This window comes from Porites lutea, chromosome 10 (genome assembly GCF_958299795.1).
Source record: "Porites lutea chromosome 10, jaPorLute2.1, whole genome shotgun sequence".
NCBI classification, from domain to species: Eukaryota; Metazoa; Cnidaria; class Anthozoa; order Scleractinia; family Poritidae; genus Porites; species Porites lutea.
The window spans coordinates 5,283,659-5,301,117 of NC_133210.1; the positions used below are offsets into that span (position 1 = coordinate 5,283,659).

The 17,459-nt window shown below is 38.1% G+C and overlaps 1 protein-coding gene and 1 long non-coding RNA gene across 2 annotated transcripts in view; one reads left to right on the forward strand and one right to left on the reverse strand.

Annotated features, from left to right (window-relative positions):
* LOC140951187 (uncharacterized) overlaps positions 1-17,459 on the reverse strand; it is a 70,015-nt gene that overhangs the window by 8,537 nt on the left and 44,019 nt on the right. The window lies entirely within an intron of this gene.
* Positions 319-15,544, forward strand: LOC140950665 (uncharacterized). The gene is made up of 8 exons (XM_073399913.1): positions 319-675; positions 808-874; positions 11,023-11,040; positions 11,746-11,763; positions 12,400-12,435; positions 13,422-13,456; positions 14,277-14,328; positions 15,174-15,544. The coding sequence occupies exons 1-8, from the start codon at positions 397-399 to the stop codon at positions 15,542-15,544; spliced, it is 876 nt and encodes a 291-aa protein (XP_073256014.1). The 5' UTR covers positions 319-396.

Genomic DNA, 17,459 nt, shown 5'->3' on the forward strand with positions numbered 1-17,459 from the left:
TTGAGAAGGAAAAACTTAAGTTGCAATTGAATAAACTGATTGTGCAGGCCCTTTCATATACATTTTCAAACGTGAAAGGATAATAACAAATAGATCACCAGAACGTAGAATTCAGATTTTAGTTTAAGCTTGGGATTAATCGCCGAAAAAGAAAGCGAGGTACCGGGAAAAAAAGGAGCGTCCGGAAAAACGGTATTTTCAGTTAAAACATTCTATTCAAGGAGTTTTCCTGTTTGTTCAAAAACTGAGGCTCAAGTTTCTGAGAAACTTGGAGTATAAATGCTTAGCCAAGCGGAGCCAATAAATCAAACAGTAGCACTTGGCGCGCTTCGTGACAGATCACCCGGGACTTAAAACAAGACAAGTCATCGGTTCTTCTCGTACAAACTGATCGCCATGGAACAAGGTTCCAAGCAACGCGCTCGCTGCTTTAATTGGATTTCGCTCCTGATCTTTATGGCAGCGATCTATGTTGTACTGGTCTCGGTTTTTATGGTGACTCTTTATCGCTTGGTATTGACACAGACTACAAGAATTCAAACACTGGAGGCAAAGACAATCGAACTTTCAGCTCGCGTCTACAAGTTGGAACTAAGTTTAACAAGTATTAAGAGTTCTGAAGCAAAAAGTGTAAGTGAAACTGATCGAGGTGTGCATGGAAAGCTCACCAGTAAGGTACGTTGATAACTTTTAAGATCTGTAGAAATCGCTGCAAAAACAAAAGCGACTTTTGTACGATAAAATTATGCATAAGCTAATGTTTTCATTTGAATGAACGCAAAGTAACCTGACTGTGTTTTGTTTCAGCAGACGCCTTTCAGTTCCCTTCAGTCAAGAGATAAACGCCAAATGGGAGGTGTTCCACACCCGACAGGTGAAATAAAGTGTTTCGTTTACTTTTTATTAAAAGAGAAACATCACGATATTTTTCTCACGTTTTCTTGTAAACTACTCTAGAGTCACCAAGATTCACTCGCCGATGCACAAATGGCCTTTGAACAGCGATTGAAGGACAAATTCAGTGTCCGAAGCGTGAGCAAACTACTGAATTTTCCCAAATGACATTGCCAAACTTAAAATATCGCCAACGATTTTAAGTTTGAAGCGTGAGACAACATCTATCTAATAGGTAGTCCTCAGCCAAAGTCAGGTTCTGGTATAGTAATTTTTAGTAAGACTAGGAGCCATTTTACAGGAATTTCCATTGCCACAAACTGAAACATTTCCGTCGAAAAAACTTTACGTTAGAGACCTTAAGACCCTATCACTGTTGCTTAGTTTCAACGAAAAATAATCTCACCCTGTTTTAATTGCCCCCAAAGTGATCAAAATAGGCATTCTCATCGTTATGCTTATACCAGGTTTGTTAACATCGTTGGGAGAATTGCAATACCGATAGAAGTAAACCTTTCCTTCCGCAATAAAAACGGCTTGGAAACTAAAATTTCGAGGACGTTTTTGGACTTTTTACTTTTAGGGCATGAATATTTCGTCATTTCAGGCCATGGAACCTAAAAATGAGCCTAGCTAGCTGTAAAAAGGGGCAATACGGAGGCAATACGTCCTAGCCGGCACGATCACATGCTGTTTACGGAAAATTCCCTCATCCATGTCAGGAAATTCTGTATTTTAAAGCCTCCCCTAGGGCATGACTCAGCAATTGAGGACATTTCTGCTACGTTTTCAATGTTGGTTAGCATGCAAGGATTTTTCCCATGCCTATCGTCAATGATTTGCTCACTGGTAATAGAGGGGGTGGCCCCAGAGTGGGTTTGCATTGAAATTGGCATGCAACAGAATTTCGCATGCCCTGTAAGCATAATTTGAGGTTCTGTTCACCGGCGAAAAATGTCTGCGCATGCTCTACTAAAAATGGCACGTGATCTATTTCGCGCAATGTCATTGGCTCTGAGGCAAAAATGCCGATTGAGATGAAAAAAATAATGGCTGTTTTTTTGACAGTGATAGCGTTGTGGTTTTCTTGCCATAGTAAGAGATCAAAAAACATTTTGGTGAAAGTTTTGAGTGGAATGTTTTCTCTAGAAAATGTAGCGCCTTGGAAACGGCGGACAAACCCAGTGGTGGGTATTTGTCGGAGATATTGGCTTTGCAATCGCCGGCATGGGTGCGAAAGGCATGCCAAAAAGGTGGGTAATTTTGACTTTCTATGCTTACTGTTAGTTTCGTGCACATCGGTACAACAGGAAATTGTAAAGAAGTGAAAGAAAAATTATTGGGCTTTGTTATGTATATAAATTAGCTTGTACCGCTGTGCACGGAAGCGGCAGTTGTGTTAAACGTGTGGACCGTTTTCGTACCAAATATCGACTTGCATCTTTGAAGTTCAGGGACCCTCTGGAAGTCTAGTTCAGTGTATCCTCAAACATTCGAATTTTTATTTATTAAGCTTCGCTGGCATTTTATGCTCAGGTTAAAGTTTCTCGCCCCACAGTCCAACACAAGAGAAAATTGAAAGGTACAGCTGGTGGAGGGCCGTTTGAGCAACAGAATAATAATCATTATAATTATAATTAATAGGAAGACCGCTAAATCTAAATCAGCGCGTTTTCTCTTTAGAATGTGTGTCAAATGGGACACGATTTTGATCGATCGAAAGTGAAAAAAATAGTATTTTCCCTAGGGACCGTACATGCATTATGCGTGCAAAAAGTTGTTTTTTTAAGTGAGAACAAAAATGGCCCTATCATGTTTGGCACCTTATATTACAATTTAAACTATTTCCTGAACGTTTGCTGGAAGTTATTCTGTACTTGTACTTAGACATCTTTTTTAATCAGCCATGGCATTAATGTTTTCAGGTGGATTGTTCCATAATAATTTGCCCCTCTGTATTTCACTTAGAATTCTTTGGATGTTAATCTATGTATACGTGTATGTTGTGCACAGTTAATTTTGTATCTCAGCATAAATATTATTTTTTCTTTTATTTTTAGCATACATTGCCATACACAAAAAGAACAGAAAATTATAAATTAACTGCAATAATGACAGCCCTGAAAAGGGATGGTTATATCTCTGTAGAGCAATCCTTGGAGTTATTATTATTTTTTTACACCAGCATACTTGCCCTCTTTGGGTCACAGAAGATTGCTAGCATTGGGGGTTTACCTGTACTATGTATTTATTAATTGTGATTGAGTACTTTTAAGTTTTATAATATGTATACGCATAATCAGTTCTTGTTTTGCCAAAAAATGCTTTCCAAAATATGGGTTTTCTTATTTACGATGTCAGCTAGAGCCAAAAATTGGCACATCATGCTGGTTAGTTTCAGCCGGTGAGATATTTGGTACATCAAGTACAAACTTGTCCAGTTTTCAATTCCAAACCTTTGTCAAATTCATGGTTACATGACTGATGCATGCACAGCAAAACATTAATTTTTGACATTGTTTCATTTTCTTCAACAAAAGACCAATTTACATAACTTAAAAAAAGGGTAAGAAAATACATGTAACTTAAAAATAATATGCATTTCCTTTCTTCAAGTTCCATCATGAGGTCACATAGTATTACATCTTTCTGAAACACAGGAACACAGGTTCTTACATCTTATGTTATTAGCTACTACAGCATAAATGCAACTTAGAATTATTCCATAATACAGCATTTGAGTTCACTGTGTCCAGTCTTTGGGCCGTAGTAAAAGGGGACTGCTCTACAATGTACACTGTAGCTGTAAGCAAAGTACCAAGCTTTTTGAGAAAAATCCACTTTTCAGCATAAAACAACCAAATCTGGCTATTTAATGCAAAATCAGGTGAAAAAGTCAGCAAAAGGCGATTTGTAGGTTTTTTGATTAAGGGATAGGTAGCATGATGGTCATGGACCGCTTGCATGTGTATATCCAACAGTGTTTATTTACTGTGCAATATCAGGGCTGTCAAAAAGTTTTTAAGTAGCAGGCTCATAATAAAATAAAAGTAGGCGGCTTTGGAACTTGCACCAAAGGATTTTGTTAGAGTCTCAGTAATGTCCCAGACCTTCCATGACATTGCACCGTTCTAATGTTTCACAGATCTAATTACTGTTTAAATATGCATTCAATGTGATTCAAACCTGGGAAAAACCTTACAGGAGTTTAAAGTTTGGAGTAAAATTTTAGTCTTCATGAAATTTTAGTTGGATCATGTTGATGAATGCAGTTGTGTAGGATATGCAGTTTCCTGTTATGATCTTCTGTCAGAATTATGAGAGAACTCTCAAATACAGATCTCATTCAAACATTATAGTTTCATTGTAATTATCATTTGTTTCTTTTCCTATAAACTTCTCATCAGGTCTACATTTTGCATGAATTTAATGTTACAGTGAAGTATTTTTCACTTTGTTTTTTTTATATGAAGTTGAGTTTCTTCTTAGTTGTTGGCTAAGGCAGTGTTGAAGTAGTGACATGCTAACATACTTTATTGTTCATTTCTCTTCAGAAAAGATTGATTGATCCTGAATCAAACAAAGTGCAGCTTCACAAACAAGATTTTTGAAGAACAAATGTGTATTCAAGCAAAGTATATGTCCCTGACAGTGTCAATAAAATTTATTAATGGAAAGATCTGGGTTTTTACTCCTTTGTAGCACTTTTGACTACTCATCACTTTTCTAACCTATATAGTAAAAAGATCATGTAGTATAATCAGTATTTTTTCCAACTAACATATTTGCAATCAAAGTTCTCTTCTTTTATATATAGTATTGCCCTAATTTTAAAAATTTCATTATCTTATTCAGATCAAGCACAGTAACCATTGAAAAGAAAAAAAGAAAAAAAAAACCTGCTCGGTCATAGACGGCTTTAAAGTTTTGATATTAAAATATCGATGAAAAGAACATGAATGCAGACACTACAGTTCATTTAGCTCATGTTCAACCTTTTTTTATAAATTAGAAAGTCTAGCTTGCTGGAGAAGACATAATTTTGCTTTATCTTTTCGGTAAAAAAAGTAATAAAATAACTTCCAGGTGTCTAAGCAATTTCAAAGGACCCATAGTGTCTTATTTCTCTGCTGCATAGAGCTGTGAACAAAGGCCGTTCTTTCTAGTGACCCGGCTTTCATCTAAAATATTGTTGTCCTTCGTGATCGTGAAGAGTGCAAAGTTGAATCCGGTAAACCGGCCAAAACGCGAGCATCACAGGGAACGAATCCCATAGGAATAGGTGAAAAAGGATAATAAAAAGTCTAGGCTATTCTAAAAATATCCGTATATGCATTTGCAACTCATATTAAGCCGCAATTTCACTTCTTTCCACTGGAATAAACAAACGATGAATGTATTGCCGCCATTTTGAATTTGGCAATGTCACGTGGTCGCGCGTCGACCAATCAGACAATTTTCGCCGGTGAAGAGGTTCTGTGACCTTCTCACCCAGGCCGCGAGAAGCCTAGGTTCTAGTAATAAGTAATTCATACCCAGCAAAATCTCCGGCATGCCGGGCATGTCAAATTTTCTGACATGCCCGGCATGCTAAATTCTCTGGAATGCCGGGCGTGCCATAATCTGGGTCATGCCGGGCATGCCAAAATCGGTCTCTGGCATGCTCTCGACGCACAGGTTATAATTCCTTGAATCTACAGATATTTTAAGCCTGGCTAAAAAAAAAAAAAACTAAACAGATCACAATTCTTATCTTTTGATGTACGGTTACACGATGACGTCATTGCTATTCCTTTCATTTTCATAGATTTGGTTGTCCCAGCGAAGTTTAAATAACAAAAGCTCTAATTTTCACAAGAAAGTAAAACCCTAAGGGATTCTGCCGTAGTAATAAAACAGCGTCATCGTGGAGATGACCTGTTGGGGGATTGTAAAAACTCCTCACCCCTTTTAATGAGTCTTTAATAGGATTCCCATTTCACATTGCGAATAAAATGGAATTGACTGAAATCTGTAAAAAGAGAGACAGAGACTATTTTCATTGTATAATAAAATGCATCTATGTTCCTTTAAAGCTTTTAAAAATACAAGGTTATAGAATATCTTTCAAAGTTCATTACAAACTGAGCTAAGCCCCAAAATCACTGTTCATTATTCAGTAAATTATGATGTTTGACAATGCAGTGTGCTTGAATATAACGTTGCAATTACAAATCTCTTTAACGCAATTTTCCCTACGTTAGAAAAGCTGTTTTTGTCTTGTTACACATTTTGATAAGGAATCTGAGTTCCTCTTTCTTGTTTTGTAGGCTTGCCAGGGATTAATGTTTTTGTGTCATTACCAGTGTCTGTGTTCTTTGTTTTTAACTCAAAGTAAGTCAGTAATAACTGACAGTATCAAAGAATTGCTCTCTAGAAAAGTAATTATCTCCTCGTCATGTCTGGAAGTTACCTGTAACAAAAAAGAAATGGAATGTTAACACATGCAAGGGCAATATGAAAAAAAGAAATAGAACATGTAGAGCTCAGCTTCTCTTAAGATATTTTCATACTGGCTTGTTGAGTCTGTTAAAGGTCGCAACTAATTGTCTGAGGCTAATTTCACAAGAGTGTGCAATTGAGATAAATACATGGTATATAAAGTGAAAGAAACGTGGTTTCACATTAGCCAATTTACATTGCGTTGTTCGATGATGTTTACACGCTCTTCTACCGCGAAATAAACCTTTGCATTTGGATTTGCAAGTCAAGATTATACAGAGTTTGACTGACACTTAATTGAACAACAGTTTCATTTTTAAGCAGGTAAGGTGTAGACCCATATAAAGCCGGAATATGTAAAGGAAACTCAGCGAAAACTTTTTCGCATCTTTTTGTGGCGATATTCTCTCACGGCCCGTCAACTGATTAGGGGTTGCGAAGAAAAAATAAATTAAGACCAAAGGTTAAAGCCTGTCCTGTTACATCATTTTGTATGTTACCTAGAGTTCTAATAAATAGGTCATAAAATAGGATTTCACGAGAGCGAATTTGTTTCTCAATCGGTGGATAAAAAAGTGAAGCTATCAAATGAGAAGTATATAGAGTATCAAAATTATTAAATTAAAAGCTCATATAATTAGGAAAATTCCTTTACGAAAACAATGCTAGTGACATTAAATTGATCAGATAAAATTCTCAGAAAATATGTCGAATAAAAGCCTCAATGTTTGCTTTTGTTTTTGCGTAAAGGTAAATTTTTCGGCCCACAAAGCAAAGTTGAAAAAGCGACTAAATCTTAGTTTTTTGACATTGAACATGTTTATTAGCTTAGTTTTCGTCCGTTTTAAAAGCTTTATAACCCAATCATAATTTCTGGGTTAAAATAGTACAAAATCATTTCAAAAACCATGTTCATTTAAAGTAGAGCCGGCAAACGTGAACATTTTGTAACTCAAAAGTCGGACCCAGCCAGGTTGTTTAAGCTTAGAATTATTTGCATTTTAGCGTCCTATAAATTTACCAGAATCGCCTCTCAGAGGCTTACTGTAGCAAAGCTTTTTGTAGTACACCCGTAGACAAGCAATGTAAGCCTTAAGACTTTGCTTGGATGAGATGTCCAAAAGAAAAATTAGTTTTGTGGACCTAAACACACATTCACAGACTGTTTATATTGAGTTGTTTACAACTTTGCATTGACACCTGCAGCATGTTCATTTTTTTAAAGCGAAATCCAAATCTGATTTTGGCATTTGATTAACGGATATTTTATTTTGTCTCCAAAAGTGATTGTAATATCCGTTTTATTGTCTTTCAAACAACAGTCAAACTATGCAGCAAAAATAAGTAACTTCACCAGTACAGTGAAAAAATATGACCGTGGGTGCCAAAAATAATTATACTCGAGCTATAAAATTAGATCTGACTTTTTTTAGCTTTGGTCTCTATATTTTTGAAGTTTTCTCTAGTCTTCTTAGCAGCAGAAGAAGATTACAAGACATACAAACAGAAACAATCCGAAGTGAACGAGTTGACAACCACTTATGCCGAATTTCTTAGCCACGCTCAACAGCAAGATAAACTGAATGCCAAAAGGATAATTCACGGGATTTGTTCGATATTCAGGCTTTTTCTTTACCAAATTAATACTAAATTTGTACTTACAGTCTCTCGCAGAATCCATTTCTTGTCCAGCATTCACCAACATCTAAACCATGCACCGCAGAAAAAAAAAAGACAAACAAGTGCGAAGAGACATGACGACATCGCGACGCCACAACTGCCACGCTACAACAAACTAGATTCATCGTCATCCGAAAACACTTCTGCGGAAATTCGGCCGATTTCGTGCGTGCTCGGGGTATCTTCGGATGACGCAGATGACGTTGCTCAAAGGACTATCGTCAGCAAGGAGTAAAACAGTTTGTGAGATTCGCATAGCCGACAAGAAGCGCGCTGAAAAACTAAGCAAAATCTCTCTCAGAAGGCAGTCCAAATTCACCAAATCAGAACGTCTTTGCAGTATTAACGTCGTACTCTCGTACTGACTTGAACGACCTGGTAAGGTTAATTTTCACCAGTCTTTTAATGCTGTTGACCGGGAAACATTCCGACGCGATAAAACTTAAGCATGAATAAGTTTATACTGAGAAGATTTGTTATCTTATTGTTTAAGACGCTTTTCCGCGATCAAATTTAAATCAGTATCGGTTTGAAATAAAAGGATTAATCTTTGATTGCAAGTTAAGTTAATAATGTTGTTTTCTTGTGCTTTTTATTTATAAATCCAGGCTTCTGTCTTCAGTTTTGCCAGTCGATCCCGTGACACACATTGTGACAAACATGACTTTTTTTGTTATAATCTGCATTTATTGCCAGGCATGAAACCTGTAACTTCAAGCTCCCTAAGATATATTTGGCGATTATATGTGATTCTCAGGATATGATGCTGAAGCGAACATCAAAATCAGTCTCGCTGGGCATGCCAATTTCTTGCCTGGCATGCCGGGCATGCCAAACCAACTGGCTTCACCATCGGCATGCCCGGCATGCCAAACCGGAGGAGCTAAAACTGGGAATGAATTATTAACCCGGCGAGAGATCTGGGACCTAAGTTTAGCTGGGTCAATTTTGGGCTGCGAGGGCATGAACCCATTTTTTCCATGCCTATGAGATGTTATTTCTAAGTACCAATGTTCCCTTGAATTTTGTCATGCCTAAATATATAAAATTTTCCCTCTCTCATTAATCCTCAGACTGGAGGCCATTTTTACGCTCGCTAGGCATGTTCAACTGAAAATCATGCCCATACCCTTATTCAAAACAAAATGCTATCAAATTTTAGTTTCCAAGCCGTTTAAACGGTACACGTGTTGCCATCTTCTTACTAACCGAAAACGAAAGAAAGAAAGAAATGGCAAGTTCATACTCTTAAGAAAGTAGTTTTGTTCGTTGGACGGCTGAAAATTACGCAACAGAGTCTTACAGAGAGAGTAGATCAGCGACAAGTGCAGAGACGTTTGCAACATCTTTTGTCAGTGCAGTTTAACTACTTCCGCATATTTTGTACTCCGCCATTCTTTAAAAATTAATGTTTTACTTTCAAATGTTTCTCACAACTGTTAGATTTGAAGTATACTCAAAAGCGTCCACTATCGATATATTAGGGACCTTAAGCAAGGACGACGACTACGGTAGTGAAAACGTCGGTAAAAAAATGAATTTGCGTTCTTTCAAACTTAATCGCGTCTATTTGGACCCGCTCAATATGTCAAATGCAGGCGACTTTTCCTGGAGTTGAATTCTTAAGGATTTTATTCAGGTTCAAAAAGAGGAAGGAAAATTCGTCGTCGTATGTCTACGTCCTCCATAAAACGTCAAACAAGGAGGTTTCACGTAGTACTCTGCGCTGGACGTCAAAAAAATGTACTAAAAAGCGTGATGCACGTGCAGAGCTTTTGTTTTTATCAGTAAACCTATTGTTTTTTTGAAGTTGTCCTTGTGGTCGTCGTCGTGGCTGCTTAAGCTCCCTAATAATTAAAATTAACGAAAAAAAGTGGGAAACCACCAGAAATATTTCCTTTGCGCCTTGGAAAGCCTCTTGGATCACAGTAGTCCACTTCCTGTTATTTTGCGGTCGATACGTATTGATAATGGTCGCCCTTTAGCCCATGGTCAATTTAATCGTTTACATTCAAATGTTAATCTTACACGGTCATTAGTGATCATGAAACCCCCCTGAGGATAAATGGATCACTAAGGTTTTAATTCAAAACAACTTTTACATACCAAGGTTCCTTGAACAAGCTCCAATGTTCTCTTAAAGCGCCTTTTCTGTCACATAATTTCTTTACAAGGTCTTAACCCTGCAGGTTAAACGTAATAATGATTAATATTTGATGAGAGGGCCCTCCACGGACATTCTCCATTTGTGCACACACTCACAACCGCAACGCGGAACCGAGATCTTTGGAGCGGGAAAACAAAATGACGGCTCAGTAAGTGCGCCAACATGGATTGCGAGGCGTGTGGCAAGCGCGATGTGACGCATATATAGTATAAGAATGCACCCGCCATTTCGGTTGGAAAAAAGGAAGAGGAATACGCGTCAAGATCGCATTCTTTGTCCCTGAAATGAGGTCTGCCAATTGTACTACATTAGTAAAGTTGTGAGGCTGATATTTTCGTTTTCTTGATAAGTAGTAAGTGTCGCCTAGCTTATTTACGGTTCAACCATTCTTAACATTAGCTAACATTGAATACCGTGAAGTTCAGAACGATAAACAGTATTTTCTCGACAATACGCTCTCGGTGTTGGATTTGAATTCACACTTCGCGTGGTTGCCCGGTCGGTGTTTGTTTGAAACTGTACTTTATGCTGGCCCAATGTTTTAATAGTGAGAAAGAGTAGTTGCTCACTGTTCTTGAGAGCAATTCACCTTGCCGTTGTGTTCAAATGTTATTCTATCACAAATAATCACGGGTTGAATAATAAATTCTCCAGTTATTCTTGGGACGCTATTATTAATCGAAAAAAAAAAACTGATCTCCAGCTCCGGCTCGTACACTACAAGATGGGATAAAAGAAAATTCTACCTTGCATTTATACAGAACAGCTTCTTACTCAAACTCCTTAATTTTTCTTTACAGGTTACAAGTGTAAAAAAGGTAAGATCATAAGTAGCTTTATTATTAAGCACTCTCCGTTATGTGTGAACCTTTTAATTAGTGAAATCCTAAAATCAGTTTGCGTATTTCCAGAAATCGTAACCAGACTAAAAAGAAGTGTTTCAAAACAAGCCACAGAGCAGAGCTGATCAAAATACTTTTTGAATTTGATCGCTTTTTTGAGCTTCAAAACGTCGTAAAAAGTCGAATTCATTTCAATACAAGCTACAGGACGCGCTTGTAACCGGATGTATTTTTTTTTGAGTGGTAGATGGGCCTATAAACTGAGGGGGCGGGGGAAGCTTATAATCGGAAGTTTACGGTATTCTAAAACGTTTCAAAGAACAAGAAAAATGAACTTTGAAAACCTGTTGCGCTAATAAGTTTTCACAGAAATAACAATTGCAGTCCGTTTCCGAATCTTTTTTTAAATTTGTCCATCCGAGCCTCCTCTCCGTTTTAAGCTGTTATTTTTATATTTTGCTAAATTTTGTGGCAGTCTACCCTGTTTTTGAATATTTTGATAAATCCCGCGACACAGCTCCTTACGCATGCGCAGTATTTCGAAGAAAAGAAACTAAATGTCGGTCTACCTTAGGAGCTTAAGGGTAAAACTTATTTACTTTGTGTCCAAGTGTAAATCCAGGCACCATCACTGAAATTGATCTGACTTAAGTAACGCTGTTTTTCCATTTTTTCTTTTAGTTTGCAAAGGCAAGAGAGGTGAGCGGTGAAAATAGTTGCTTTGCTTAAATCACAGGATAAGCTCAGTCCCGAGGGTTTCATTAGGCTGCCCGTTTGTAAGGAATTAATATACGTGAAATATTTTTCTTGAACCTTTTCATGATGTAACAATTTATAATATCCACTAAAGTGGAGGTCCTGAATACAGTAGACTCTTCGGTAGCAATATTTTGAAATACACCAAATAACTGTATAGCTGCCAAAGAAAAGACACAAATTATCCCAGCAGGGAGTTGATGCAGTTGCACGTCAAGAAGAAATGGGAAGGTGGTTACATTTTTCTCTTGAAAAGCTCTTAGTTGTGGTAAATTCTGAGCAATAGAGGTTTGCATGAACGTTACAAAGGAAGGTCTGCGTGATGTGGGAGGCTAACTTACGGGTTTCTTTTTCTTTTGTTCAAAAGCATTTTCTCGGACAATTTCCTCTGTTATTATTAAGAGTATCCAATCATCAACTTGCTGACAGAAAGATTGAACTAAATTTACTTTTTAATCTTTCAAATCTGAATTCAAATTTCCCACTAACCCTGGGTCATCTAAACCCAGCTTTGAACAACCCGGCCCTGGGGTTTAGTTTCCCTTCAACAAGATTAATAAAAACGGCTTTCCCCAGCAGGTATGAGAGGCGAACAAGGACCACAGGGACCTCAAGGTATAGCTATAGGTTTAGATTAACTACCCCGGGGTTTTACCTCTGTTATTTTCTGATTAAGTATTGACAATTTCACTTTCATAAACTCCAAACCGGCAAACAAACTTGCCTGCGAATACAGCCATTTCTCTTTGCTCCTCACCGCCAAGGACGTTTCGCCAGGAGAAACGTCTACGACTTAGAGACAGAAATTCCATACTGATGACGTAAAATTTGTCCGGAAGCTCTGATTGGTCGACGTAGTAGTTATATTGTTTCACCCATTGTTTACGAATGACAGACAAAAGACAAAAGGCCACAAAGGTCAAGTGTAAACGTGATTAACCCATTACAAAACGGCAAATAGAAAAAAAACCTGAGGTTTGCTGGAGCTCGTTCGCAAAAGATCACAAAACTCTACCATAATCGACTGGGAGAAACATAAAATAAAACAAATTTACATTTGGAATCCCATGACTACCGGATTTATTATTTAAACATTGATTTACGTCATCAATATGGAATTTCTGTCCTGAGTCGCAGACGTTCCTCCTGGCGAAACGCGTCCCTGGCGGCGAGAAGCTAGGAGAAACGGCTGTATTCGCAGGCTACAAACAACCATCTGTTACTCACAAATTTTGCTCGTTAAAACATTCTAAGAAAAACAGTTTAAAGTGAAACAGGCAATACCAAGAAACAAGCTCGGTAATACCAAAGTGTCCTGCTTATTATCAGACCATAAAATAAGAATCACATTCAAAACGTGGACTATAGCCAGTCGTACCTTTCCTGGCGGACGCCAACTTTACTGTGAACTGTGATAATTTCAAGTTCAATTGAAATCAAGAACTCAGTATTTCTCAAATAGAAAGTACCTCAGGGTTCAATTTTGTCTCGATAGGCCAGGTTACGTTTAAAAGGTTAGATGCTCGCAAAAATTTAAGTTTTTTAAACCCGAAAAGATAACATCGTGATTCAGCCATTAATTTCTCTGAATTACCTTTCAGGGCCACCTGGACCGCCCGGCCCACCTGGTCTTTTGGTGAGTATTACACACAGGTGCTTTCTTATAATAATGATCAGCCTCCAATTTCTCCTGAAAGTCTCATTATTCGAGAGGCAGACATATAAGGAGAATCAATGCTCAAAGATTTATTCTGGAGATGAGCAGATGAGGTTTCGAGTACAGATGACATGCACTTCAAGTACGATCGAAGTCCATCACATTCAGCAAACTTACGGTTGGGAGAGGTGAATGGTCCTGTTGCGACGAAAAAACGTGTAACAGGGACAAATCAAGCGCACTACAGATCAGGGACATGTAACAGGGATCCAGCAGAGCAGCAAAAGAATAGCAATGTCCGCGGACACAAGAAAATGATACATGTTTTCTTTGTCAGTTGTTTTTCCAAGTGTACGAAGACATGGTAGTTCGTACACTTGGCAACAACTATTGATTTGGATTCAAGAACGTGCCATAGTACCCTAACAACATTATACTGACCTAGGTGACCTGTCCCATGAAATTCTTTATTTGAGCGTCGTGCGACAATTTGTTAATTTATTTATTTGCGGGAAAAAATAACACACAGATCATACAACATTTTGCTAAAGGAAAGCGAACCCTCTTTCAATGTTGTTTTGACGATGACAAGATTTGTAACAGGTTTAACGCCAGAGCAACAAAGGATTGTCAGGTGGGTACGGAATCAATGCATTCGTTTCTGGCGACAACAGTCATTGAAGATAAAAAGATAGAACGGTTTTTGTTACAGTGTAGTTTGAGCAAAATGGGTCAGTATAAATATTTCCTATGATGAGGATTTAGGCATGCAAGACTCAGATCATACCTTGTATTTCAGATGAACGAAAGCATCCACATGGTCGGCAAAGGAAGAAACACAACATATGATTGTAAGTCTTTAGGCACGAAGGAGATAAGCTGCTCAATTGTTCTGAATTGTTAAAGTGTGTCGTTCTATGCAAATGCTTCAGATAATCAACATAAGACGTTTTAAATGTTCAGAACTCTCTGCTCTTCTCATGTAGTATATAATGGGTGTTTCCTGCAGTAGTAGCCTCCCAGGCAAACGTTCCTTCGTGGGGAGGGAACGAGTGAAGAAGCCCTCTAAAACCTCCTGCGTGAAGGGGTATTGCGGTTGTGAAGAGCTAGCAGTTTGAAAAAGTTTGTGCGTGTTGATTTTAAGAAATTATACGATGGAACCTCCATATTACGAACCTCTGTTTAACAAAGTCCCGGCATAACGAACGCTTTTCTTTTGCCCAGTTATGGCAAAATATCGTAAAATTCCGAAAATAAGCCCCTCCGTGTATAAGCCCCCCAAACTCGTAACGCAAAAAACCCTCCTTTAAATCGCCTGTCCGAATATAAGCCCCCCCGGGGGCTTGTACTTGGAAATTGCCCTCAAATACAAAGCAAAACAAAGCAAAAACGGTAAATTTCTTTCCAACTATAAGGCTAGCCCAATCAATTGCAATTTTGGAACGCAAATTTCCCTCCCTAGATAAACCCCTCCGAATACAAGCCCCTCCAAAAATAAGCCCCTCAAAAAGGGCCTTTGAAAAATATAAGCCCCGGGGCTTATTTTCGGAATTTTATGGTATATGACAACTGAGAACCTCGATATAACGAAGCCTCGTTATAGCAAACAAACTTTTCCACTCCCTTGGCCCTTCGTTATATCAGGGTTGCACTTTATGTAATACTGATTCTAACTGTCAGGTTATAATGCTTTCAGATCTTCATCGTATAATTAATTGGAATGTGAAACACAAGTCAGGCAGCATGGAGTATGAAGAGACCAGGGGAGAAATCAAGGTAAAAAGAACCGGTTACTACTTCATATACAGCCAAATGTACTATGCCGACGGTGGTAAGGAAACTCTTCAGATGGCTCACGACACTTACATCAGTGGCGAAATAGTGATGAGCAGTATGGAAAGTATCACTTCAAAAGACTCCAACTCTCGGCAGTACCACACAAAGTACCATGGTGGCGTGTTTCATGTTAAGGCTAACGGCACCATTTCTGTTCGTAATCCTTACACGAAGCGTTATCTAATGGATCCTACTGGTAGCTTCTTCGGGGCTTTTTTGCTTCACCTCTAAAACTGACCACACCCCTTCACAGTAATCAGCGTACTATGAGTAACTGGGCAGAGAAACAAGCTGGGATTTAAAAGCTTTGGATTGAAGAAGAAAGCTGGAAAAGCGCATAAACAGCAATATAAAATTTCTAATCAGGGAGTTTTCATTCTTGTCAGATCGGTATATTTTGTAATGTATTTGTTCTGCCACGAACAAAGAGCCATCTGTTTCTCTGCAGAGTTCTGAGCCTGTAACCAAAATCTAGAACAATTGGTTTTACTTTCCATTTTAATCGGTATACAGAACCATTTGCACTATGCAGTTTTTTTAAATTACTTTGCCGGTTAAGTGGTAAAAGAAAGAAAGATAGAGGAAGTTTACAATTGTCCACCCCGTTTTGAATTTCTACCTTCAACTCTTTTCAACCTTGCCATTCTTAGCGCCGTCATTCTGCCACCAAGCTCTACAATTATTTCAAACGTAAAACTAAGACCATCAATCGGGAATCCAGCGGGGGAAAATGCAGATTTCTGCACATGATCACTACGTTTCTGCGAACTCTTGAATTAAAGTTAATTCTTTTTTGATTGACGTCTGGACTAATGCGAGAAAAATTTCCTGTTTTTATAACGGCAGGCGGCATCTTCCCCTCAAAAATCGTTTGATTATGTTAATGCATATTGTAAGATAAGAAACATTTTTGGCCACATTGGTCTTTTGCAAGCAATAACCGTATTTAATGTTACTTTGTTTGTTTGTTTGTTTAAATAGCCAATTGGTAAGCTCCTTTGAAAATCCAAATAATGTCAGGGGTCAGTATGGGACGTAGCCGCCCTGATAGTTGGTCACGTGGCCCATCCGGCTATAGAGTGACTACGTTCCATACAGAGCCCTAGCATTCCGGTTTCATTTTCCCTTTTGTCCAAGATATTTTTGTGGCTGCTATATATTGCAGCTGCTTTTTTCAGGGGTTGTAATTAAATGCCCGTATAGATAAATAATTACATAATAAAGTTATTACCACAAACATTTTTCGCGGTTTGCGTAGAGTCCTGTAGCGCCATTTCGCTTCGCACCATGTGCCCTCTTTTCGACTGAAACGAGTCTTTAATCGTCCTACCAGGTCATACGTATGACACATTTAACCTCGCAGAAACTTTTCCTGTATTTAGATGCTAAGCTCCCCTTGAATGGAATTGTTCATTATCTCTCAATAATAGATTATACAATTTTCTTACTTTCCCACTCTACTTAATCCTATTTAGCGAATTCCAAATGATCCGCCAATAGCATATTGGCTTTAAACAAAAGCATTCGTCTAAGGACCAATCACGATACGTACAGTACACGATAAACAAAGGGCGGGAGAAGTGTGTGAACGACGGAGGTAAAATGAATTTTGATTTCACTTCTGCGTAATTTGTTATGAGAAAAGGGCTCGAGAATTTTTGGCCAATTACGAAGAAAGGCAATGCAAAGCCAAAACAATAAAGAAAATTGATCTGAGAACAAAATCGAAACCTTCTTCATATAAAGCAACCTTCGCACGGTCCTTTCTCAGCTTCAGAGTATTTCGACAGCGAAATTTTGGACCATTGGAATGCTACATTCATCTTAATTATCAATTCTTACCAGATTTCTTAAAATAACCCATACAGGAGATGCTAAAACAAGTCAGTAATTTTTAGAACTTATTCCATTATGTACTCTTAATCCGTAATAACGTCAACCGAATGCGCCCTAAGTTTGCCAGCTATCTTCTGGAAGTCTGCAAATAGAAAATCCAGAAAAAACTGTGACAGCCAGATCCGACCCACCTCTGCTCAACTAGATCATCAAACTTATTGCTCTGGCCAGGCAGTCTCACAGGTCTAAGCAACAAACTGACAACAATTGTTCATGGTCTTTACCTTTACCTACCAAAAAAATGACGTCA

Coding starts and splice junctions, on each gene's coding strand:
- LOC140950665 (XM_073399913.1), top strand. CDS start 397: ATGGAACAAGGTTCCAAGCAACGCGCTCGCTGCTTTAATTGGATTTCG. Junction 676..807: donor ATGGAAAGCTCACCAGTAAG/GTACGTTGATAA, acceptor GTTTTGTTTCAG/CAGACGCCTTTCAGTTCCCT. Junction 13,457..14,276: donor CCGGCCCACCTGGTCTTTTG/GTGAGTATTACA, acceptor CTTGTATTTCAG/ATGAACGAAAGCATCCACAT.